The 23,393-nt window shown below is 44.8% G+C and overlaps 3 protein-coding genes across 6 annotated transcripts; all 3 read right to left on the reverse strand.

Moving 5' to 3' along the window:
* Positions 1–3: 3 nt before the first annotated feature.
* Positions 4–5,098, reverse strand: rtca (RNA 3'-terminal phosphate cyclase). 2 transcript variants are annotated; one of them, XM_044043956.1, is made up of 12 exons: positions 4,907–5,098; positions 4,709–4,809; positions 4,195–4,338; positions 2,314–2,437; positions 2,164–2,222; positions 1,926–2,067; positions 1,321–1,442; positions 1,178–1,236; positions 993–1,087; positions 806–892; positions 305–322; positions 50–154 (listed from the first exon to the last, which is right to left on the reverse strand). In XM_044043956.1, the coding sequence occupies exons 1-12, from the start codon at positions 4,979–4,981 to the stop codon at positions 68–70; spliced, it is 1,113 nt and encodes a 370-aa protein (XP_043899891.1). In that variant the 5' UTR covers positions 4,982–5,098; the 3' UTR covers positions 50–67. The 2 variants fall into 2 exon arrangements, with proteins under 2 accessions (XP_043899890.1, XP_043899891.1); XM_044043955.1 differs by lacking the exon at positions 305–322 and having other exon boundaries at positions 4–154; positions 788–892; positions 4,907–5,097.
* Positions 5,099–8,295: 3,197 nt separating this feature from the next.
* On the reverse strand, positions 8,296–13,666 carry palm1a (paralemmin 1a). 3 transcript variants are annotated; one of them, XM_044043953.1, is made up of 10 exons: positions 13,618–13,666; positions 12,490–12,520; positions 12,307–12,387; positions 11,787–11,920; positions 11,625–11,685; positions 10,746–10,767; positions 10,631–10,669; positions 10,100–10,318; positions 9,414–9,545; positions 8,296–9,321 (listed from the first exon to the last, which is right to left on the reverse strand). In XM_044043953.1, the coding sequence occupies exons 1-10, from the start codon at positions 13,629–13,631 to the stop codon at positions 8,699–8,701; spliced, it is 1,356 nt and encodes a 451-aa protein (XP_043899888.1). In that variant the 5' UTR covers positions 13,632–13,666; the 3' UTR covers positions 8,296–8,698. The 3 variants fall into 3 exon arrangements, with proteins under 3 accessions (XP_043899888.1, XP_043899889.1, XP_043899887.1); XM_044043954.1 differs by having other exon boundaries at positions 10,256–10,318; positions 10,631–10,675; XM_044043952.1 differs by having other exon boundaries at positions 10,631–10,675.
* A 2,391-nt stretch (positions 13,667–16,057) lies between these two features.
* map1sa (microtubule-associated protein 1Sa) lies at positions 16,058–23,267 on the reverse strand. The gene is made up of 7 exons (XM_044043947.1): positions 23,067–23,267; positions 22,278–22,379; positions 21,047–21,129; positions 20,777–20,917; positions 17,604–20,628; positions 17,184–17,389; positions 16,058–17,102 (listed from the first exon to the last, which is right to left on the reverse strand). Exons 1-7 carry the CDS (start codon positions 23,197–23,199, stop codon positions 16,947–16,949), a joined length of 3,846 nt encoding a protein of 1,281 aa, XP_043899882.1. The 5' UTR covers positions 23,200–23,267; the 3' UTR covers positions 16,058–16,946.
* Positions 23,268–23,393: the final 126 nt, after the last annotated feature.

The following is a 23,393-nucleotide window of genomic DNA, read 5'->3' on the forward strand; positions in this document are numbered from 1 at the left end:
TCAAGGTTGAAACATTTATTTTTTTTACCCCCTGAGTGAGTGAGTGAGTGATTGAGTGAGTGAGTGACTACAGCTGCAGGTTGCTGACCCCTGACCCCTGACACTCGATGATGAAGCTCTGCTCATCTTCACTCTTTGTTATTGTGAACTTTGCCTGAAACAGAAAACACAGATGTTAGCATGGTGGTGGCTAACCACAATGCTACAAGAGTCTGATATAATTACACTGATGCCCACCTTTAATGCACTTTTTTCAACACAAACATTGGAAACAGGGAGGGACACATGAATGAATGAAAATCACCTCTGTCAGCTGCTCTGCCATGTGAATGAATGAATGAACAAATTAATGTATGAATGAATGAACGAACGCCACCTCTGTCAGCTTCTCTGCAATGTGAATGGATGAATGAAGGTCACTTCTGTCAGCTGCTCTATGTGATTTGAACAGATGAAGTCACTTCTGTCAGCTACATTGCGATGTGAATGGATGGATGAATGAATGTCACATATGTCAGCTGCTCGTGTGAATGAATGGATGAATGAATGAACGTCACCTCTGTCAGCTGCTTTGCGATGTGAATGGATGGATGAATGAATGAATGAATGTCACCTGCTCTGCAATGTGAATGGACGAATGAATGTCACCTCTGTCAGCTGCTCTGCAATGTGAATGGATGAATGTCACCTCTGTCAACTGCTCTGTGATGTGAATGGATGAATGTCACCTCTGTCAGCTGCTCTGCGATGTGAATGGATGGATGAATGAATGAATAATGAACGTCACCTCTGTCAGCTGCTCTGCAATGTGAATGGCCGTCTGCGTGTGCAGTGTCACGGCAGCTGTACGAATTCGCGATGTTCCATTTGCCAACGCCATGAAGATGATGAGCTGAAGAGGAAGAGGAGGAGACAAGTCACTGTGATGATGTCACTGATGTCAGCAGCTGTGTGTGTGTGTGTGTGTGTGTGTGTGTGTGTGTGTGTGTCACCTGGTCCTGTAAAAACTCGTCCACGCAGCCATTTTGTCTGAGGTTTCTCAACAACATCTCAGCAGCTTCAATCCCAATTTTATCAGCATACACACCTGAAACACACACACACACACACACACATACACATTAATAAGCACCTGCAACACATGTGTTTGTGTGTTGCTGCCCCCTGCTGGTCTCACCTTTCTTTCCCAGAGCTGAACCTGCAAACAAACAACCTGTGGAAGATTCTGCGATGATTCTGTAACAGAGCAGACAGAACAATCAGAGAGCAGGTCACAAACAGTGATGTGAGCAGTGACGTCAGCAGGGGGCGGGGCCTCACATGATTCCGTTGCCGTTACCACAGGCCTTTTCTTTCTCCTGCAGAGACTGAATGTTGATGTAAAGATCTTTAATTTCCTTCCTGATGGTTCGAACTGCAGCTGCTGCCATGTCTTTAGCCAACTGACAAGTAAACGAGTAAACAGAGTCAGCAACAACAACAATACAGTCAACAACCATGAGTAAACAACAGGGCTGTTGCACAAACCCAAGATAAGCGATGAAGTCTGGATATCTGAGTTCTTATGACTAAATTTGCCCTGGACTCTGTGACACAAATGCACAATAAACTGAAACAAGTTACCAGTTAAGAGTCGGGCTAAGCGTCAGGCTAAGCGTCGGGCACATGTCTGGATTAGTTAAACCTGGCTCATTGAACGTGTAACGTGCAACTGAGCTGATGACCCTTTGTCGAGCTTCACTTAAATCGACTGTCTGTTTGTGTTTCCGCACTTGTCAATATGACAACAGAGGCTGACAGAGGCTTGTTGTGTGAACGGGGTGAAGTCCGCCATCTCTGATTGCCTTGTTGTACCTTTGTGTGACAGTCACCTGGTTAACAACATGTAAACAACAACAACAACAACATCCAGTTAAAGAGTTTACTTTGTAGGGCAGGACTCCAGCGACAAACGCTCGACCGTGGATCCTGACGATGTTTCCTCTCTCTGTCATGACGACAGGCTGCAGTTCTTTGACCGGATTTACTGTCACCTGAACCTCACCACCTCCTCTGGGATAGTAACCTCTGAAACACACACACACGCATCAGGATGTACGAGGACATGAAGCGGACAAAACTAACACACAACTGTGTCTCCTCAGCAAACGACTGGACACTGACCTCATTCTGATGTCACAGTCAAAATGGACGCCAAACTTCTCCACAATGGGTTTAAACACCTGAAGAAGAAAAAACAGGAAGACAGGAAGTCACCTGACAGGAGTAACATGTGCATGCGCGTGTGTGTGCGTGTGAGTGAGTGTGTGAGACCTTGAGTGTGTAGTCGATCTGAGGAGCCATGTCAGCGTTGGTTCCTCCCTTCAGACAAAACTGAGAGGATGAGTCAGCAAACAGAGCACAGGGGAGAGCGAGCTGCAGCAGGAGACAAACACTCCTGAGAGAGGGACAGAGAGAGAGAGAGGTTACACAAGGGATAGTTCAGATTTATTTGTGTGTGGTTGTACAGTGAAGGAAATAATTATTTGATCCCTCACTGATTCTGTAAGTTCACCTACTAAAAAACAAATTAACAGTCTACACTTTTGAGTGAAATAATTATTTGATCCCCTACCAACACTAAAGAATTCTGGCTCCCACAGACTAGTTACCTGTATACAAGACACCTGCTACAGAATGAATCAATCAGACACCAACCTCTCCATCATGGGCAAGATCAAATACATTTCTAAAGACATCTGGGACAAGACTGCAGATCTGCACAAGGCCTGAATGGGCTACAAGACCATTGGCAAGAAACTGGGTGAGAAGATAATTAGAAAATGGAAGAAACATAAAATGACTGCAGTCCCCACGAAAGATTTCACCTTGTTGGGCATCAACGATCATGAGAAAGGTGAGTGATCAGCCCAGAACTACCCGGGAGGAGCTTGTTAATGATCTCAAGGCAGCTGGAACCACAGTCACCAAGAAAACCATTGGTAACACAGTACGCCGTAATGGATTAAAATCCAGCAGCGCCTGAAAGGTGCCCCTGCCCATGAAGGCACATGTACAGGCCCGTCTGAAGTTTGCCAATGAACACCTGAATGATTCAGAGAATGACCCGCTGTGTTTGGAGGAAGAGGAATTCAGACTATGACCCCTGGAACATCATCCCCACTGTCAATCATGGAGGTGGAAGCATTATGCTTGTGTCTCTGCTAAGAGGAGAGGTCAACTTCACCGCAACGAGGGAAACATAGATGAGGCTTTGTACCATGAAATCCTGGGTGACAAACGCCTTCTCTCAGCCAGGAAACATAAAATGGGTCGTGGATGGGTCTTCCAGCAAAACATACAGCCACAGCATAACGAAGGGGTGGCTTAAGATGAAGCACATTAAGGTCATGGACAGGCCTAGCCAGTATCCGGACCTAAATTCTATAGAAAATCTGTGGGGGGAGCTGAAGCTTCGCGTTACCAAGCGACAGCCTCAACACCTTAAGGATTTGGAGAGGATCTGCAAAGAGGAGTGGTTCAAAATTCCTCCTGAGATGTTTGGTGATCAACTACAAGAAACATCTGACCTCTGTACTGCCAAGGGGTTCTCCACCAAGAACTTACTAATGTTATAATAGGAGGTCAAATACTTATTTCACTCAATTAATTGCAAAATAATTTAAATATTTTGTTTTACGCGATTTTCTGGATTTTCTTTTTAATATTCTGTCTCTCCATGTTAAAATAAACCTACAATTAAAAGTATAGACTGTTCATTTGTTTGTCAGTGGGTGAACCTACAAAAACAGTGAGGGATCAAATACTTATTTCCTCCACTGTAAGAGGTACTGACGGTCAAAGATGACTGCTGTGTGAACCAGCCTGAGACACAGAGGCTCACTCTCCAGAAGAAAAAACATGTCTTTTAGCAGAGACTCAAGACTTACAAGATATCTATGTCACATGTTGTCGTCTTTATCTCGCTGTTAGACAGATTTTCTCTATGGACTTTGGTGTGTGAGAGTGAGTGGTTTAGAACTTCAGTTTACTGTTGGAAAAGTCTGTCTAACAGCGAGATAAAGACGTCAACATGTGACGTAGATATCAGAGACTTAAACTGTTAAAGATTTTATGAGCCAAGTCTTTTGTCGTGTCTTCTTGCATCTCTGCAGGACGCTGCAGCAGTGATGGTCTCACAGATGCTTGTCTCACCCTGCTGTCTGTGTGTCAGCTGTGTGGGATCCAGACTGGATCTTTCCTGGAGTCAGAATGATGTCCGTGGAGCCGATGCTGGCTCCCTGAAGACAACCAGAACACAGATCTGAGACGAGCTGCAGGCCGGTGAGGTGCTGTGGTCTGAACACATACACAAACACACATGAGGACAGAACTCCTGGATTTTATGCAATTTTGGTTTCTCTTTAGTTTCCTCCTTCACTGTGAAACTGACAACTGAGACACTATTCTGTCTCAGTCTCACTGTGTCTGTCTTGCTGTGTGTCTTCTCTGTCTCACTGTGTCTCTGTCTCGCTGTGTCTCAGTCTTGCTGCTGTCTCAGTCTTGCTGCTGTCTCAGTCTTGCTGCTGTCTCAGTCTCGCTGTGTCTCTGTGTCTCTCTGTCTCACTGTGTCCCTCTGTGTCTCAGTCTCACTGTGTTTCTGTCTTGCTGCTAGCCGGCCACTCTGCTTTAATGAATAGGCTAGCGTTAGCCTGTTAGCTGTCTTCACCTGAGTCCCGGTGTGCTTCTACCGGCGCGGATTTTGGTGATTTTGATGGCGGAACCGCTGATGCAGCTGAGCGCCGCGGCGACTCTGAGGATCTGTCCACCCTGCGGAGAACCGACACCGGGAAACATAGACGGACACCGGTGAGTCCAGCAGCGGCGTTAGCCTGCAGCCACTAACTGCTAACAGCGCGATACTCACTCCCTCCAGAATGCTGCCGTCGATGTTACGCTCTGAAGACGCAGGCACCGGCGCAGACACCGACACAGGCTCCATCTTCACTCACAATGCGGAGCCAAGACTTCTCTACACAAATGTTAGCGTTAGCTTCTTCTACACTTTCTTCGCCTGAAACTTCTCAGGTGACGCTACTTCCGGCCACCTTCAAAATAAAACATAGTTTTTTATTTAATAAATATTAAAATATACAAACAATATGTCACTTCATAAATGTTCTGTGTTTGCGCTTTTCTATTCTTGATGGTCACTCAAAGCTTTTTATGGTTGGAACATTCACTCAAAAGAGGGTCCAGTGTGGGGGGCAGAGAGGAGCTAATGTTTTTAATATCTTCTAAAAACATTTCATCACCACAGATGTGAGGGCTATTGGGTGACCGTCATTGGGGTTACTGTGCTGGGCTGTCTTTGGGATGGGGACCACAACAGACTTCTTTAAAGTATGTGGGAATCACACACTGTGAGAGGGGGAGGTTGACCATCATTGTAAACACCGGTGCAAGCTGTTCAGCACAGGTTTTGAGGACTCCACCACTGATGCCGTCAGAGTTGTAGGCTGTGGTGCGGGCCCTCAGTGAGTCGTGGACGGTTTTATCCACCCACAGCCTATGGTTGGGAAAAGTTCTGATGGTGGTTATTGGTGTTTTGTCTTCCATCATTTTCCCAATGAATCCCACAACCGTTTCTGCGAACTGGGTTCGTAAGTCCTCCCCAGCCCTGTGGCTGCCTGACTCAGTGCGTGCTGAGAGAGCCACGATACGGGCAGCAGAAAGGAAATGGAAAAAATCAAAACACCCTGATGACCTGCTTTTCTATCATTCTCTTCTCTCCACCTTCACTGCCTCTATCTCTGCAGCCAAAAAATCTTTCTATCAGACTAAAATTCAATCCTCTTTCTCTAACCCCAAAAAACTTTTCTCGATCTTCTCTAACCTCCTTGACCCCCCACTTCCCCTACTCTCTTCTACCAATTCACTTGGTCAACTACTTCACAAAAAAAGTAGATGACATTTGCTCTTCTTTCTCAACCCCACCTCCTGATCTCACCACTCTCCCAACCACAAATTCAGCTCCTTCTCTATCCTCTTTCACCCCTCTATCTCATGATCAAGTTCTTTCCCTAATAACCTCTGCCCGCCCCACCTCCTGCCCCCTTGGCCCTATCCCCTCTCACCTTCTTCAGTCATTTGCTTCTGATCTTCTTCCTTTCCTCACCCACCTCATTAACACATCTCTATCATCTGGTTGCTTTCCAGACTCTCTTAAAGAGGCCAGAGTGACCCCCCTCCTTAAAAAACCCACCCTTGACCCGCCTGAAGTAAATAACTACAGACCTGTCTCTCTTCTTCCTTTTCTCTCCAAAACTCTGGAGCGCGCTATCTTTAATCAACTCTCCTCCTTTCTTCACCGGAACAACCTTCTTGATCCTCTTCAGTCTGGTTTTAAAGTAGGTCACTCGGCCGAAACTGCACTTCTTGCTGTCACTGAGCAACTCCACACTGCCAGGGCTGCCTCTCTCTCCTCTGTGCTCATCCTCTTGGACCTTTCTGCAGCGTTTGACACAGTTAACCACCAGATCCTTACTTTCTCCCTTCAAGAACTAGGTGTCTCAGGCTCTGCACTTACACTACTCTCGTCCTATCTTCAAAACTGAACATAAAGAGACATACCTGGAGAGGATCCGTGTCGGAACCCTGTCCTCTAGCTACTGGGGTCCCTCAGGGTTCTGTCTTGGGCCCTCTCCTTTTCTCTCTACATCAACTCTCTTGGTTCTGTTATTCTCTCTCATGGTTTTTCCTATCACAGCTATGCCGATGACACCCAACTCATTTTCTCTTTTCCCAGCTCTGACACACATGTAGCAGAACGGATCTCCGCTTGTCTGACTGACATCTCTCAGTGGATGTCTGACCATCACCCTCGACAACTCTGTGGTAGCTCCTTCTCATTCCTTAAGGAACCTGGGTGTGACACTTGATGACCATCTCTCCCTCACTGCCAAAATTGCTGCAACAGCTCAGTCTTGCAGATACATGTTGCTCAACATCAGAAGGATACGGCCTCTTCTAACCCAGAAGGCGGCACAGGTTCTGGTCCAAGCTCTTGTCATCTCACGCTTGGGCTACTGCAACTCCCTCCTGGCTGGTCTCCCTGCGTGTGCCATACGACCTCTGCAACTCATCCAGAATGCAGCAGCTTGACTGGTCTTCAACTTACCAAAATTCTCCCACACTACACCACTCCTCCGCTCCCTTCATTGGCTTCCTATAGCTGCTCGCATCCACTTCAAGACACTAGTGCTTGCGTTCCATGCTACAAACGGATCCGGTCCAGCCTACATCCAGGACATGATCAAAACCTACACCCCAGCCCGCCCACTCCACTCTGCATCGGCAAACCGGCTCGCTGCCCCCTCACTGAGAGGATTGCAGAGGCAGAACACAAGACTGTTCACTGTCCTAGCTACCAAATGGTGGAACGAGCTCCCCATCAACATCCGGACAGCGGAAAGCCTCCCCGTCTTATTTCTTCTGACTCTACCTTGACTAAGACGACGGCGACAATAAAAAAATTTTTTTTTAAAAAAAACCCAAAAAAACGCACTTATGACGAGCACTTCATAGTTTGGCTTACTTGAAGCTCTTACTTACTTCTAGTTCTTATTTGTACCCAAATGTTTAAATGCACTTATTGTAAGTCACTTTGGATAAAAGCATCTGCTAAATGACATGTAATGTAATGTAACTCGTTGATGCACCACTGCACCGAAACGTCCCAGTCCGCTAAATCCAGTGCACCCAGCAGAGCGGCCTGTGACACCAGTTGTTATTCACCATCAGACAAACACCACCTCCCCTTGATTCACCCATTCATACCCATTCACTCAGCGACTTATATGAGACCATTTAAAGTAGCTGTAGCAGACAGTCAGTCATCATCTAACCGCTTTATCCTCCACCAGAGGGTCGCGGGGGGTGCTGTGCCAATCTCAGCTACATTGGGTGATAGGCGGGGTACACCCTGGAGTTTGCATGTTCTCCCCGTGTGTGCGTGGGTTCTCTCCGGGTACTCCGGCTTCCTCCCACAGTCCAAAAACATGCAATGTGGGGATTAGGTAAATTGGACACTCTAAATTGACCGTAGGAGTGAGTGGGAGAGTGAATGGTTGTTTGTCTCTATCTGTGTGTGGCCCTGCGATGGACTGGCGAACTGTCCAGGGTGTACCCCGCCTATCGCCCGATGTAGCTGAGATTGGCACAGCACCCCCCGCGACCCTCTGGTGGAGGATAAAGCGGTTAGATGATGACTGACTGACTGACATTATTATCCATCATAACCACATAAGAAAGGACTTTTGTTTCCTCAATTTATTTTATAAAACAGCGGCAGATACAGACAGTTAAAGCACTGATGCTAATGCTAATGCATAAAGCTGATACTAGCATTCACACTGATAATCATAAATAAGTACATTTAAGTGTCATCATTATTGCTGACGCTAATACTAATTCTGATGCTAACAAGGATGCAAACACTAGTGCTAACATGGATGCTAACACTCATGTTAATACTGATGCTAACAATACAAAGTCAAACTGGTTTTATAAAATATATGCAGTCCAGTGACAGAAAGCAGGAAATTACATCATGATGTTAGAGGCGGGCTTGAGGGCAGTGGGTGGAGCTCAGTTCATGTATCTTTTTATTGTTATATGATTTATTTTATTATACGGTGACGCGGCGCCCCCTTCAGAATCACATGATGCTGCAGCACATGCACGGCTGTTTCTTCTTCTTCACTTCCACCACTCCCCCCGTCTCACGCCCCGCCTCACACTCCGCCTCCCTCGCCGTTGTCTCCCCATTGCTTGCCATCATGGCCGCCGTAGGTTTGGCACTTGGTGGTGAGGCAGAAGAGGCAGAGGAGGTGAGAGGAGGCAGAGCTTCTGTCTGCGCTCCTCTGCGAGCCTCTTGCTCCACATGTCCTCCTGGGGACATTTTGCCGTTGGCATCGTCAATGACAACCAGCTCGGCCGTCACTGTGCCGTGTAGCCCCAGCACCCTCTTAGTCTCCGCCTCGTCCTCCACACTCTGGTATCCCATGAACACCATGGTGACCGGTTTCTCGGCGCTGGCCTCAGACACGTCAAGCTCGGTGGGAGGTTTAGCCTCAAGTCCCACGATCTCCACCGTGACCTGAGACTGCGAACGCTGAAGCTCAGGCCCTGCCTCCTCCTGTAATTCTGCCGTTGAGAGTGAGTTTACTGTAGCAACAGTCTGCGACATCATGGAGGCTTCATCAGCCTTGTGGATGAGCTCATCGACCTCGGAGCAGCTGAGCAGGTGGACGCCATCTTCACCGTTCACTTCATGGACCACTGAGACAGAAGAAGAACCAGGATCAGGACGCCTGCTCACAGTGATAGTCAGCTGTGACATCACTGGTGACATCACTGCAACAGAACTTCACCTTTCTGCTCGTCCTCATAAACTTTGATCCCTTGTTGAGAAAGGTCAACAGGAAGTGTAGTGTTAGTGGACAGAACCCGGGTTTCTCCTGTCAGTCTGTCTCGCTCTACGGTAATTTCCACTGAGTACACCGCTGTGAGACAGGTTAGACACAGGTTAGAGACAGACAAATTAGATACAGGTTAGAGACAGACAAGTCAGAGACAGACAAATTAGAGACAGGTTAGAGACAGACAAGTTAGAGACAGACAAATTAGAGACAGGATAGAGACAGACAAGTTAGAGGCAGACAGGTTAGAGACAGACAGGTTAGAGACAGACAGGTGATGATCCTCTATGTACAGGGTTAGGGTTAGTTAATTGTGGAGCTCCACAGGGCTCACAGTTTTATTTATCAATGAGACCTGACCCAACTCTGGGAATGTCTCAAAGACATTAAGTTCTGGATGACTATCTGACCACATGGTCACTTGACTATCTCTGTCCCCCATTGTCTCTGTCCTGAATCTGGTTCTGTCAGAGATTTGTTCCTGGTGTGAACAGTTGTTTCTTCGATCATGCACTCTCAGTATAACGATGTAAAGAACCTGGAGACAATGTGATTTGGAGTCTAGGACCTGGTCTTGGACCTCTTCTCTTTATCTTCCACCTGGTCTTGAACTAGGTCCTGGACCTCTTTTCTTGTACCTTGGCCTGGTCTTGCACCAGATCTTGGAGTTCTGTTATTGGTCTTAGACCCAATCCTGGTCTTGAACAAGGTCCTGAACCTCTGTTCTTGGTCTTGGTTCTGGTCCTGGCCTTGGCGGTGATGTAGAACCAAGTCTCTCTTTTTCGCGGACTTACCTCTCTTCATCTCCGTTGATTCTCTTGGTGTGTTGATCTGAGGACTTGTGTGAATTTTAACCTCTGCAGAGGATCATGGAAAAAAGAGGCGGGGCTCAGTATGAGTCAATGACAACACAGGAAACTGATCATTATAATCTGATGACAGTAAAGTCACCATATTAGTGTAATATAACTGTTGTCGTGTGACCCCATAATACTGTAAATGTTATGTAATCTGATTATTGTAATAATCCGAGAAACTCATTACTGCATATAAACTATCAATAATCTGATTACTGGATTTAAGTACCTATTACAACTGCAGTAATCTGATTTACAACAATCTGAATACCAGACTATAACTCGGCTACAACAACAGTAATAATGTCTCACCGTGGACAGTGGGACATGGAGCTCCTTGACCTCTGACCTCTGTAGCTGATCACAGAGACGCAGTGAGAAACATTTTGTAAAGCAACAACAAAGAAACAGAGAAGAGGAATTTTACCTTTGACTGATCCTGTGGCCACCTGCAGGAGGTGAGAGGAAGCTGAATGAGATTACAGTGGTCAATCAGATTACAGTGGTCAGATGCTGCTGTTAGTATGATTTATATAATCTGACCACTGTAGCATGACTAATATAAAATGACCACTGTAGCATGACTAATGTAATCTGACCACTGTAGCATGACTAATATAAAGTGACCACTGTAGCATGACTAATATAAAACTGACCTAATATAATCTGTATGACTAATGTAATCTGACCACTGTACTATGACTAATATAATCTGACCACTGTAGCATTACTAATATAATCTGACCACTGTAGCATGACAGATATAATCTGACCACTATAGCATGACTAATTTAATCATCTGACCACTAGCATGACTAATGTAATCCGACCACTGTAGCATGAGTAACATAATCTGACCACTGTAGCTTGACCAATATAATATGACCACTTTAACATGACTAATATAATCTGACCACCGTAGCATGACTAATGTAATCTGACCACTGTAGCATGACAAATATAATCTGACCACTGTAGTATTAGTAATACTAGTAATACATGCTTCACGGGTCAGATTATATTAGTCATGACTGATTATATCATTAGTCATGACTGTAGCATGACTGATTATATTAGTCATGCTACAGTGGTCAGATTATATTAGTCATTCTACAGTGGTCAGATTATATTAGTCATGCTACAGTGGTCAGATTATATTAGTCATTCTACAGTGGTCAGATTATATTAGTCATGTTACAGTGGTCAGATTATATTAGTTATTCTACAGTGGTCAGATTATATTAGTCATGTTACAGTGGTCAGATTATATTAGTTATTCTGATCACAAGTGTGTGGGTGTACTCACTGGAAGTGTTATGGTCTGACACTCATCTTCAATTTCCAGACTGACCAGTTCCTGCTCCAACCTACAACACACACACACACATAAATGGACAAATCATGAATAATTAGATCAGATTAAACCTGTTTGACCAGGTATGATCAGATTAAGAGGATCAGATTAGACCTGCTGATAGTCTCTTCCAGGATCCTGGTCTTGGCCTCATCCTGCTCAACTTGTCTCTGGACCTGGTCCTGGTTCTGGTCTGGTCCAGCAGAGGGTGCTCCATCCAGCAGCCATCGCTCCCTCAGAGTCTTAGACTGAAAGTCAAACTCATCAATAACAAGGCAGTCAGAGATGGCAGACTGTCGGCCTGTATGTGTAACAATTCTTGGGCAACACATGTCTCACAAATCACAAATTCTAACAGGCCTATTGCAAGCAAGTGTGGAAACACAGACAGACACATAGAGCCACCAAAAACAATACTTCAACTCCCACTCTGTGGGGTGAAGTGACAAAACTGATCATGTCTTTGTCTGTCTGTACCTGTCTCTGTCTGTCCCAGCCTGTACCTGTCCCAGCCTGTACCTGTCTCTGTCTGTACCTTTCTCTGTCTGTACCTGTCTCTGTCTGTACCTGTCTCTGTCTGTCCCAACCTGTACCTGTCTATGTCTGTACTTGTCTCTGTCTGTACCTGTCTCACCTTCAGGTATTGCAGCGTTCTCCTGTCGTCCTCCAGTTGATGTCTCTTGTTCTCCACTTCTGTCTGCAGCTTCTTCTTCTCCTGAGGCATGATGGGAAATGTAGTTAGTAAGTGTGTGTGTGTGTGTGTGTGTGTGTGTGTGTGTGTGTGTGTGTGTGTGTGCGCATGTGTTTGTGGACTCACTGTGATGAGCTGCAGACGATCCTGAGTCTCCCTGAAAGAGAGAAAACAAATGTTTGACTGTAGAATGTTTGTGTCATGATCATGATCCGTTAAGTATTTTGTTTTGTTTCTCCCTTCATGTTCCATGTCTTGTCTTCCTGTTTTATTTTGGAAATCACTCACCCTTGTCTCTGTTTCAGGTTGCTGTCTACCCCGCCCCCTTCCTTGTTGGCGTGCACCTGATCCCTGATTGTGTCTACCACACCTGCATCCTATCACTCCCTAATCAAGCACTGCTTATATTCCCGTCTGTGTCTTGTCGCCAGTTCGTTGTAGTTCATAGCTCACGTTCCAGCACTCTTTGCCACAGCCACAGCCATGTTTTCTCTCGAATGTTTGACTGTTGACTGTTTGATTGTTGACTGTTTGCTGTAGAATGTTTGACTGTAGAATGTTTGACTGTAGAATGTTTGACTGTTGAATGTTTGACTGTTGAATGTTTGTAGAATGTTTGACTGTAGAATATTTGACTGTTGAATGTTTGACTGTAGAATGTTTGACTGTTGAATGTTTGACTGTAGAATGTTTGAATGTTTGTGAATGTTTGAGAATGTTTGACTGTTGAATGTTTGACTGTAGAATGTTTGACTGTTGAGAATGTGACTGTTGAATGTTTGAGAATGTTTGACTGTTGAATGTTTGACTGTAGAATGTTTGACTGTTGTGTTGTCAGTGTTGTACTAACAGCCGACAGTTGCACACAACTAAACATACTAATTCACAACTGTCAGTTTATACTGGATCTACTGAGTCTCAACTACAGACAAGTGCAGAACTAACCAACCGACTGACCGACCAACAGACTAACTAACTCTCTCGCTCAATCACTCACTGCACACAGAGATGTTGGGTCAGTATTGATCACAAACCAGATGCTTCATTTTTTTTAAAAAAACAACTCAATAAATGATTCAAGGATCTGAACACACACACACACAGAAACACACACACACAGAAACACACACTCAGCAGAAACAGTGACTCAGCGCTTTGTATGATACTGCTGTATGATGATGTCACAGTAAAAGAGAAAAGAGAAATGAAGATGAAATAAAGAAATGAAGGAAAATAAAGAGATGCTGTACTCACTGCATCATCATCATGTCTGATCAGTCCAACAGAGACAGGTCATGTGATCCACAGCAGAGGAGGCGGAGCCACACCCAACAAGGAGGGAGGGAGGGAGGGAGAGAGAGAGAGAAAGGGGGAGGACAGAAGTGAAGGAGACTTTCTCTTTCAAATAAAGTGAAAAGATGCTGCATTCAGGGACAGTTGGACATTTGGAGTCAATCTGATTACAGCCTGACTACAATCTGATTACAACCAGATTTCAATCTGATTACAAAGTACAGCCTGATTACAACCCGACTACAAACTGATTACAACCTACAGTCTGATTACAACCTAACTACAATCTGATTACAACCTACTGTCTGATAACAATCGGACTACAGTCTGATTACAACCTGAGTACAATCTGATTACAACCTACTGTCTGATAACAATCGGACTACAGTCTGATTACAACCTGACTACAATTTGATTACAACCTACAGTCTGATTACAACCTGGCTACAATCTGATTACAATGTACAGCCCAATTACGACCTGAATACAATATGATTACAATTTACAGTCTGACTACGATCTGATTACTGCCGTATTTACGATCCGCTAACAATGTGACTATAGTCTGATTACAACCTGAGTACAATGTGATTACAACCCGACTACAATCTGATTAAAGTACAGCCCGATTACAACTACAATCTGATTACAACCTACTGTCCGATTACAATATGATTACAACCTACAGTCTGACTACAATTTGATTACTGCCTTAATACAATCTGCTAACAATGTAACTCGATCCGATTACAGCCTGACTGCAATCTGATTAAAAACTAGTCTGACTAAACATAACTAAAATTATATTATGGTCCAAGTCAACTAATATACTTTGGCATCAATTGGAAGCACAGTCATGCTCCCCAGTCTCTTTTTCTGCTTTATTAACCAGCTCGGTCACCGCAAACCCCTCTGGCCTTACCTGCAACCCTGTGGTCATCGCTACGCTTAAGATATGGTTTCAATTTAGGAAGCAGTTTAAATTTACTGCTCCCACTGTTTTAACCCCACTGTTAAAAATTCCTGCGTTTAAGCCTGCGTTTACTGATTCCACTTTCTCCTTGTGGCAAGATAGGGGACTGAAATGTTTTGAGGACTTCTATAAGGAAGGGGTCTTTTGTTCTTTTGAAGATCTGGTTACTGAATTCAATCTTCCACCCTCTCATCTTTTTAGATATTTCCAGGTGAGAAATTGTGCGAAGTCCTTATTCTCCGACTTCCCTCGCCTTCCACCTAAACAGCCATGGGGTGAACTCTTACAATTGAATCCTTTACAGAGGTCTTTAATGTCAAACATTTACAGTTCTACTCAGTCGTATGATGATCATTTGACCACCAACACAAGAGGGTCTTGGGAGCGCGAACTTGGATTGGCTTTTGACGAATATTGGTGGGAGTCCGCACTGCAGGTTGTTCACAGAACCTCTATTTGTGCCAGGTTGACCTTGATACAGTTTAAAGTTGTATTTAGATGTCATTATACGAAAACAAGGTTGGCACAGATTTTCCAGAATACGGTAGATGTCTGTGACAGATACGGAGGCACACCCTGCAATCTTACGCATATGTTTTTCTCTTGTCCAACTCTGACCAATTTTTGGCAAATTTATTTCAGCACCATGTCTAGGATACTCTCCAGGACTATTCATATGTCACCACACATTGGTATTTTTGGTCTTCCAGCACACAATGGATTAAAGAGACTATGTCCTTTTTAAAACTAGAGAGACTTAGATATTCAAGAAGGGGTAACTTGAACACGTTCTACAATAAATGGCAACCGTTTATGGATTTCTTTTGCAACAATGTAATATAATCCTCTATCACCCCTCCCCTTTTTTTAATTTTATTTATTTTTGAATTGTTATTATTGTTATTATTATTAATGTAATGATAGTAATGATGATGATAATATTATTATTGTTATTATTCTTATTTCATTTTATCTATTATGTTTATGTGGTTGGTTTAGTCATGTGATTGTTGTTTGTTTCTAAAAACTATAAAAATCTAAGGGTGTATACAGACGTTTAATGCTGACATCAGTGTCTCTTGCATGCACACCAATAAAAATATGAAACAGAAAAACTAGTCTGACATATCTTTATAACAGCCCGACTAGTCGGATTACAACCTCTTGTTCTTATGGTGATACCGGGCAGACTGTATACTGACAGGTGCACTGCTGCCCTCTGCAGGAAAAACAACTCCTGTCACTTCAGTCTCACACATCAAAAATCTCTTCAGCCAATCACATGGCAGCACTTAGACATGGTGTATGTAGAGTTTTTACAGAGCCCTCAGAGGTGAGAGCACATGAATCATCACCACACATTTCATAAACACAATGGTAAAGGAAACAGTGGCGGGTCTTTCAGAATAAAACACTGTAGACTGTAATGAAGGGAAACTTTTATTTTGAAAGAAAGTGTAAACATAGTGTTTCTGTGTGTGTGTCATTACACTTATAATTCATGTTTCAGTTTCACAATAAAGAAAAACCCTAAATTATCTTTTTAAAAGAAAAAAAAAATCCAAACACTTAAAGTAAAATTCAGTTACTGTAATAATAACATTATTATCGATATAATCATAATATTATCACTATTATTGTTAACAATAATAATGGCTGAACATTAACTGTCATTTTGTCAATTCTTTAAAAGAATATTTTTCACTTCCCACTGCTGAAATCTGATTTTAAAAAAAGTCTCAGTAAAAACAGCGGTCTGGTCCTTTAATGTTTAATGTCACTAAGCTTCAGTCGCCAATCAATCGATGGATTAGTGATCAATGTATCGCACCAACGTTCAGTCTCATGGTGTTTAAAAGAAAAATAAATAAATAAATAATTAATTAATTCATTAAAAAGAAATGTTGGAATTTTTTTCAGTCTTTTCTCAAATATGTAATATTGATTATTGATAATATTGATTATTGATTATAGATAATATTGATAATGGAACATTCTCAAAAGATAGTGATAATTAAAATGCAATCACTGTCCAATCAGAGAGTGGCAGACTTTAGATCTGAGCATTAACCGCTGAGGATCATGGGTAATAACGTTTAAAGATCAATCACCAGTGTAACCATGGTAACGTTAAATGCTTTCTTCAAAAGAAAGAAAAATGTGATCAATGTAATCATCATGGAAATGTATATGACTTTGATGTCGGTGAGTGACAGGAAGTTTCTGTTGATGATGTCACACAGGTGAAGCTATGATTTGTAACCATGGCAACAACAACAGTCAAATTCTCCACCCTTGAGTGGTGTGGGGGCGGGGCTTAGAACTCGACCTTGCAGGCAGGGAAAGTCTCCTCCTGCATGGCCACGGTGCTGTTGCTGCCCAGCACGGTGACAGACAGCGCCCCCTGCCTGTCGTGAGTCTCCTGGTACCACTCATGCATTGCCAGCGAATCAAAGGTCGGACTCAGGGTCACCTGCGGTCACAGGAAAGGAAAAGACCAATCAGAAAACAGATGGTTAGACAGTGACGATGATGTCACTCAGTGATCACTGACCTGGACATCGGGCCAGTTGCTTTTCCCATCCAGCAGGGCATCTAGGATGCTCCTCATTGACGCCTCCTTCACTGGCTCCTCCCCACTGATGATGTAATATGATGAGCGGATGCATCTGAAGAACTCCACGTCGACAGTGGAGGAGGCGTGGCTTGAAGGCAGGTAAGCCAGATCCAAATAGACTGCAGAACCCGCCACTTTGGACACTGCAATCAAAAAAGGTGAGATGTCTGTAATGGCCACTGGGTGGCACTGTGAGTGCATTGTGATGAGTTAAAGTACTATAATGTTGTTTTATGTGTAAGTTTAACCAGTGTCTCACAGGATGCTGACGATGATTCTGTTGTAGTAATCTGACTACAGTAATCTGGTTGCAGCGTATGCTCTGGGTCTACCGTGTCAGGGTGAGGGGGGGGTTACCTGAGGACTGAGGTCTTGCTGTTCCAATTCTGGATCCACCAAGGGAATTCCGGGAAGACGGCTTGACATCGAGACTGGACGCAATCTTCAGTGACCCGGAAGAACTGCTGGCCTTGGACTTTCCATTATTGGCTGTGGAGCTCCCAGTGGACACCTTCTGCATCAAACCAGATTGTTTCTTTTTGGCAGCAGAACTCTTCAGACTCCTATTCAATCCATCAGTCTCAGTGTCTGCCATGCAGGCTCCAGGCTGGGGCGGTAGAGGAGGCGGGTCCTTGACTGGGACAGGGTGTGGGTCATGGGAGGACAGCAGAATCAGGCCACTGGAGTCATCATCAGAGTCTGCAGTGATTGAAGGACAGTCCTCAGTGCCAGGTGGGACATCAGAATCTGTGGCCAATGGAAGAGAGTCGCTGATTGATGTGGGCAGAGTTTCCTGGCTGTGGGCTGAAGGGTATTGGCTGCTGTTCTGATCCTGAGAGGAGTTGTTGTTTCCTGAGATGTCAGGTATGTTACCAGTAGAAAGTTCAGGGCAGACATGCTGCTGATGGGTCTCTGGTGTCCTGGGATGCTGAAACTCACAAGGGGACACTAGACACAAATCCACATCATGACAAACATCGGAAGAGAGTTCAGACATCCCGTGAATATGCTCTTCAAATCCATTTCCACAACACTTGAGGGGTCGGGTCAGGTCAACAGCATGTCCGTTAGAGAAGACTCCATCTCCAATGGATCCTTTGGGCGACAGCGCCACCTGGTCTGAAGAAACTGACAGGGATTCATCGACTTCTGTAGAGTGAGGCGAGCTGACCTCAGCAGGCATGGAGGTCATGGTGGGGGAGGAGTCTGGCATCAGGTCTTTGAAGAGGCTAGATATTTTGTCCTGAGTGGTTGTGGAATTTTCAAGGCCCTCCCTCAGGGAACTCAGGTCTGAGGTCCTACAAGAACTTCCCTGATTGTAGTCCTCAAAGCCCAGACTGGACCCTCTTGCTCCAAGGCTGGTGTCCCACTGAGTGTCTTCTTCCAGAGACCGATGGAAAGGGGTGTGTCCTGCACTATTCAGGGCTGAGTCTGCAGGAGAGACCAGCTCCAAAGTTTTCTCTTCAGAGCTCCCATAAACGTCATCAGGTGTGTTTTTCGGGGATCCCACAACTGGCTGGTATGAAGTCGGATTGAGGTCAAAGTTAACGCTGAGGTCACTTTTTGGTGTTTTGGCACGGGGTGAAGGAGCAGCCCTTTTCTGGTCCATGTCAACACTGCGAAATATTTCAGGACTCTCCACAGTGGAGGTCTGGTTCTTGTTCAATCCTAAGTCTGCCGTGGCCATTTGACCTTTGTTCCCATTGTCGTCATCATTGCCCGTCATGTCTTCTTTACAGTTTTCCTGCTCTTTTAAATCTGACTTACCTTTTGTCCCTTTGTTCAAAGTGTCTTTCTTCTGCAGAGTCCCAGTCTTTCCTGGTCCTTTCTTTAGTTCTGAGCCTGGTGTTGGTACCACACCTGAGGCCAAACCTGATGCCTTTTTCACTTCTTTAACAGCTGGCTTTGTCATTTTCTTCTCCTCAGTCTTAACATCTTTCTTACCATCTTTCTTTGGTTCAAATTTAAAGTCTTTCTTTGGCTTTGCACTCGCAGTTTCCCTCCTGACAGCTTCCTTCTTTTTCTCTGTACTCTCTTCCTTCTTTGAAACAGTAACTTTCTCATCTTTCTTCTTTACTTCCCTTTTCTCTTCCTTTGACGCTTCTTTCTTTGGAACAGGTTTTTCAGGAGGATTCAGTGGCTTTGATTTACCATCTACATCCTTTATTTTTGGCTTCTCTTCTCCATCCGACTTGTCTTTGGGAGCGACATTGGCTGCTGCCTTTGGCTTGACTTTCAACTCATGTTTTTTGAGCTTGTCTTTCTGTAGGGCACTACTGGGTCTGAAGTCCTTAGAACTGGTCTTAAGGCTTTCCCGACTCTCTGCTCGTTTCGGTTGTTTCTCAGTTTTGGATATTTCTAGATCTTTCAAACACACTGATGAATGTTTGAGAAAATCTAGATGTTTAAGTTTTTCAAGTCCATCCAGAATCTTGGCCTGTGGTGTGCATCCTGGGAAAAGGACACGGATGATCTTCTCCTGAGGGCTGAAAGGATGCCAGACCAGCAGAGCACAAATGGAAACCAGGCACGGCAGTGGAAGATTTGAGCCTTTTACATTTGATACATTGTTTGGCCAAATCTGCATTAAAGCTTCCAGTTCTTTACTTCCATTGACTGGATTGAGAGTGTACAGTTCCAGGCGGCCCACGCCCATCTTTTGAAACAAGATAACTGGTTCTAGAATGGGTCCACTAACCCGGCAGAGAGGTTCGGGTTTGACTGCCAGTCTTTCCAAGTACTGAAGAGTGAGAGCCACTTGGTCACAGCTCCTCAACTCACTGGGATCTTCCTGAATGGATTTTAGTCTGTCGGGAACATTGAAGAAAACCACACCAATCTCAGGAGAGATGAGGTTCTTCATCCAGTCCTCTTCACTCTGAGTTGTGGAATCTTCTTCCTGCTCGGCTACTTTTCTCAGCAGAAGACTGTTCAGCCCGGGCAGATTGTCCACGCCGATATGAGTCAGGAGCACAGAGTCGATTCTGTCCAGGTGTCGAACCAGTTTCCAGAAGCAGGAGCGAGGGTCAGAGCCGCCATTCACCAGAACATTAAAACCATTGACGGCAAAGAAGGCAGAGTCCCCTTTCCCACCAGGGAAGACGTAGCAGCAGGGCCGAGAGAGTTTCAAAAAACCCACGGTGTTCGGTGGTTCCAGGAGGTCAAAGGGCGACTCGGGCTCCAGTGACTCAGAGAGATACTCGGTGAACTCCTGTAGACCCTCCATTTGTGGGAGGATGGAAGGAGGATTGATCTGCAGGTTTATGATGTCCTGAAGGTCATGAGTCTCCAAACCAGAGTTCCTCCAAAGACCATGGTCTGGACAGCTGAGGGTGAGGCTGGCCTTCACAGAGGGGTGGGCGGAGCTCAACAACTCTGTCACCTGGCAACACAGAAAGAAATTAACCATTTACAACAGTAACAACCAGGTTTGGGACAAAACTACCATTTCCAGTACAACAAAACATGTGCTACATCAAATTCACCCCTGCCAGAAACAGAAACAGCAACAGCAGCAGGTTGGTTCCTACCTCTTCATCAGCCAGAATGTTGATGAAGTCACTGAGAGAGAAGCAGCCTTTCTGTAACACGATGTCACCACTCTGTTCCATGCACTGGCCAACAAGAAGCAACAGTTTGTGACGAGAAGAGTCACAGAGCAGCCGCCGCACCTGAACACACAGACAGGAAGTGTCAGACAGATGAAGGACAGACGGTTTCACAATGTTCTGCTATATTTTACATATAATTTTAAATGCACTTTTAAATACACTGTGGAAATATTTGATGTCTGTTCTCACCTCAGCACAAACAAAGTCCTGAACTGGATTCACAACAACCTGCGTGTCCAGGACATCTCCATGGTGACGCAGAGTCTTCTGACCTGCAGGGAGAGAACTTCAGCTGGTCAGGAAACAAAGAGCCAATCACAGTGAGCCATGAGACAAGGACAGTGTTTGTTAGTTAGACTCATATGAAACTATGTCACGTCGTCTTTGTCCAGGAAACATCTGAGCTAAAACTGAGCTTGACCTTTAATCCTCATCTTACAGGACGTCCTCTGCTTACTTCCTGTCAGCTGGTGACGTGGTTACCATGACAACAGCCTTTTGCTGCTGGATTTGATTAAACCAGGAGAACGTTCCTGGAGAACCTGGAACCTTTTAACTCAGGTACTTGATCTTGTTTCTAAACATCTGACACATGTGGCCCCGTCCACTGTGAGTCTCATTCTTCCTGTTCCTGACTGAGGTTGAGTCGACAGTGAAACCATGACGACATCAGAGTGATACAGTCATTTACACTGTTACTATATTTATATGACCCACTTTAAAAACACAAGACTTCAACTATGTAACAAATAACCCGTAGCATGATTCAGCTAAAATAACCCTCGGCATGACTCAACTAAAATTACCCACAGCATGACTCGGCTAAAATAACCCACAGAGGCATAATTACTATTACTAAAACAATGATGTGACAGTCACCGCACAGTTCATAGACATAGATAGAATTCTCAAAACGGCCAAAGCTCTGACGAGCCACACTGCCGAAAACGCTGCCAGATGCATTGGCGGCAAACTTGGGAGAGTAGACCGTGAGTCAGTGCTCTCCATCATTGACAGCCCTAGTGTGAACTGTTGGGTTAGTAGTTAGCTTCTGGTTTGAATGTGGAGTCCTCTCTAGTGCAGGAAAACAAATGTGTGTGTGCAGACTGTTCAGCAGAGTCTCAGCTGACTGTCGCGCGCGCGCACACGCACGCACGCACACGCACGCACACACACACACACACACACACACACACTATGAACTGATCCAGAAAAATCGTTATCGTTAAAAATAATCTGCCTTGTGCTGATGTCATAGAACAGTCTCTTGTGTGTCTCTATGTGTATGTGTTTTTGTCTGTGCAGTCACATGTCTCAGTCATGTTTTTCATGGTCTTCAAAGTCTAACGTTAACATGTTACTGTTGTTTCTTTTCCTATTTGTAAATTTAACGGTGGATCATAAGAGACACACATCTCACCTGGGACGTCCTCGGACAGAAAAGCTGAATGACGTGATACAAAGAGTTTGAGCTGCTGATCCAGAACTGAGACATCCAGGTCCATGGACCAGCACCGCATGCCTGAGAGACAGACAGAGAGACATCATATGTCATTATATCTTATCTGCTTTGGCAATGTCAACATATGTTTCCCATGAAAATTGAGCCTTTTTGAATTTCAGAAAAAGGCAGACAGAGACATTAACTCCTGGTCAGTAGAGTCACCCACTTCCGGTCAGTGTTGTCCAGATGAAGCTGATACTTGACTGACAGGTGAGCATCCGGAGAGTCAGGACTTTCAAAAATAAAATTCTCTTTTTTAAAGTATTTAAAAATTATTGAATGATTGTGTAAAATAACACATTTCAACATCAGATACCGCGAGAAGAGGAAGCAGACAATGTGACAACATTTGAACCCACAACTGTAATTAATCCGATTAATAATGAAATGACTTCAGTGTCCGTGTTCAGAAAGAGGAACCAGTGACCTTACCCAAAGGAAGTGCTTTACACGCAACTTTAACGGGGTTTTTAACAAGTTTAAAAGTTTATAACAGAGTTTACCGGAGGCTATGCGAGCCCCGGACGCGGGGTCTTACAGCCCGAGGCGGAACCTGAAGCTCACGCCGGGCGGAAACATGTTTCAACACGGTTTGAGACCCGACAACAGTAGCGACGTCAGCTGCTGCTCACGGGTTTTATTGTGAAAGGCCCGTGGACTTCCCGCCCTGCAGACCGCCACTACGGTAAACTTCCCCAGACTAACCTGAGTCTATCTGCCGCAGCAGCCGCTCCAGTAGCCCGGGGCTCCGCAGCGCTCCCACCACAACCAGCACCGAGTAACGGGCTCCGGGCGTGGAGGAACTACAGGAACCGGGACCACTCCGCTCCGCCATCATGGCCTGGACAGTCCTTTCGTGACGTCACCACGACGCTCACGCGGACCCCGCCCAGCTCCGAACAGAGGCATGTGATAAGAAACGTCCAATGAGAGAGGAGCAGTGAGCACCGTGACCAATCAGAAGCGCACGAGCGGTGCGTTTAGGCTGCGGAGGGAAAAAAAAGCTTATTTCACAAACTAAATTAAAATTAA

The sequence above is a fragment of the Solea senegalensis genome, linkage group LG14, assembly GCF_019176455.1.
Source record: "Solea senegalensis isolate Sse05_10M linkage group LG14, IFAPA_SoseM_1, whole genome shotgun sequence".
NCBI classification, from domain to species: Eukaryota; Metazoa; Chordata; class Actinopteri; order Pleuronectiformes; family Soleidae; genus Solea; species Solea senegalensis.

What these genes read in the sequence shown, in the direction of transcription:
- rtca (XM_044043955.1), bottom strand. Translation starts at nt 4,981, where the DNA reads ATGGAGCCTGTGTCGGTGTCTGCGCCGGTGCCTGCGTCTTCAGAGCGT. An exon ending in ACGGCAGCATTCTGGAGGGA is followed by an intron (nt 4,810 to 4,906) that starts GTGAGTATCGCG and finishes GGTTCTCCGCAG; the next exon opens with GGTGGACAGATCCTCAGAGT. An exon ending in AGATCGACTACACACTCAAG is followed by an intron (nt 2,223 to 2,313) that starts GTCTCACACACT and finishes TTTCTTCTTCAG; the next exon opens with GTGTTTAAACCCATTGTGGA.
- map1sa (XM_044043947.1), bottom strand. Translation starts at nt 23,199, where the DNA reads ATGATGGCGGAGCGGAGTGGTCCCGGTTCCTGTAGTTCCTCCACGCCC. An exon ending in GCTGCGGCAGATAGACTCAG is followed by an intron (nt 22,380 to 23,066) that starts GTTAGTCTGGGG and finishes TCTGTCTCTCAG; the next exon opens with GCATGCGGTGCTGGTCCATG. An exon ending in ACATTCTGGCTGATGAAGAG is followed by an intron (nt 20,629 to 20,776) that starts GTAGGAACCAAC and finishes CTGTGTTGCCAG; the next exon opens with GTGACAGAGTTGTTGAGCTC.
- palm1a (XM_044043952.1), bottom strand. An exon ending in GAACGCTGCAATACCTGAAG is followed by an intron (nt 11,921 to 12,306) that starts GTGAGACAGGTA and finishes TTTGACTTTCAG; the next exon opens with TCTAAGACTCTGAGGGAGCG. An exon ending in GGCCACAGGATCAGTCAAAG is followed by an intron (nt 10,676 to 10,745) that starts GTAAAATTCCTC and finishes CTCTGTGATCAG; the next exon opens with CTACAGAGGTCAGAGGTCAA.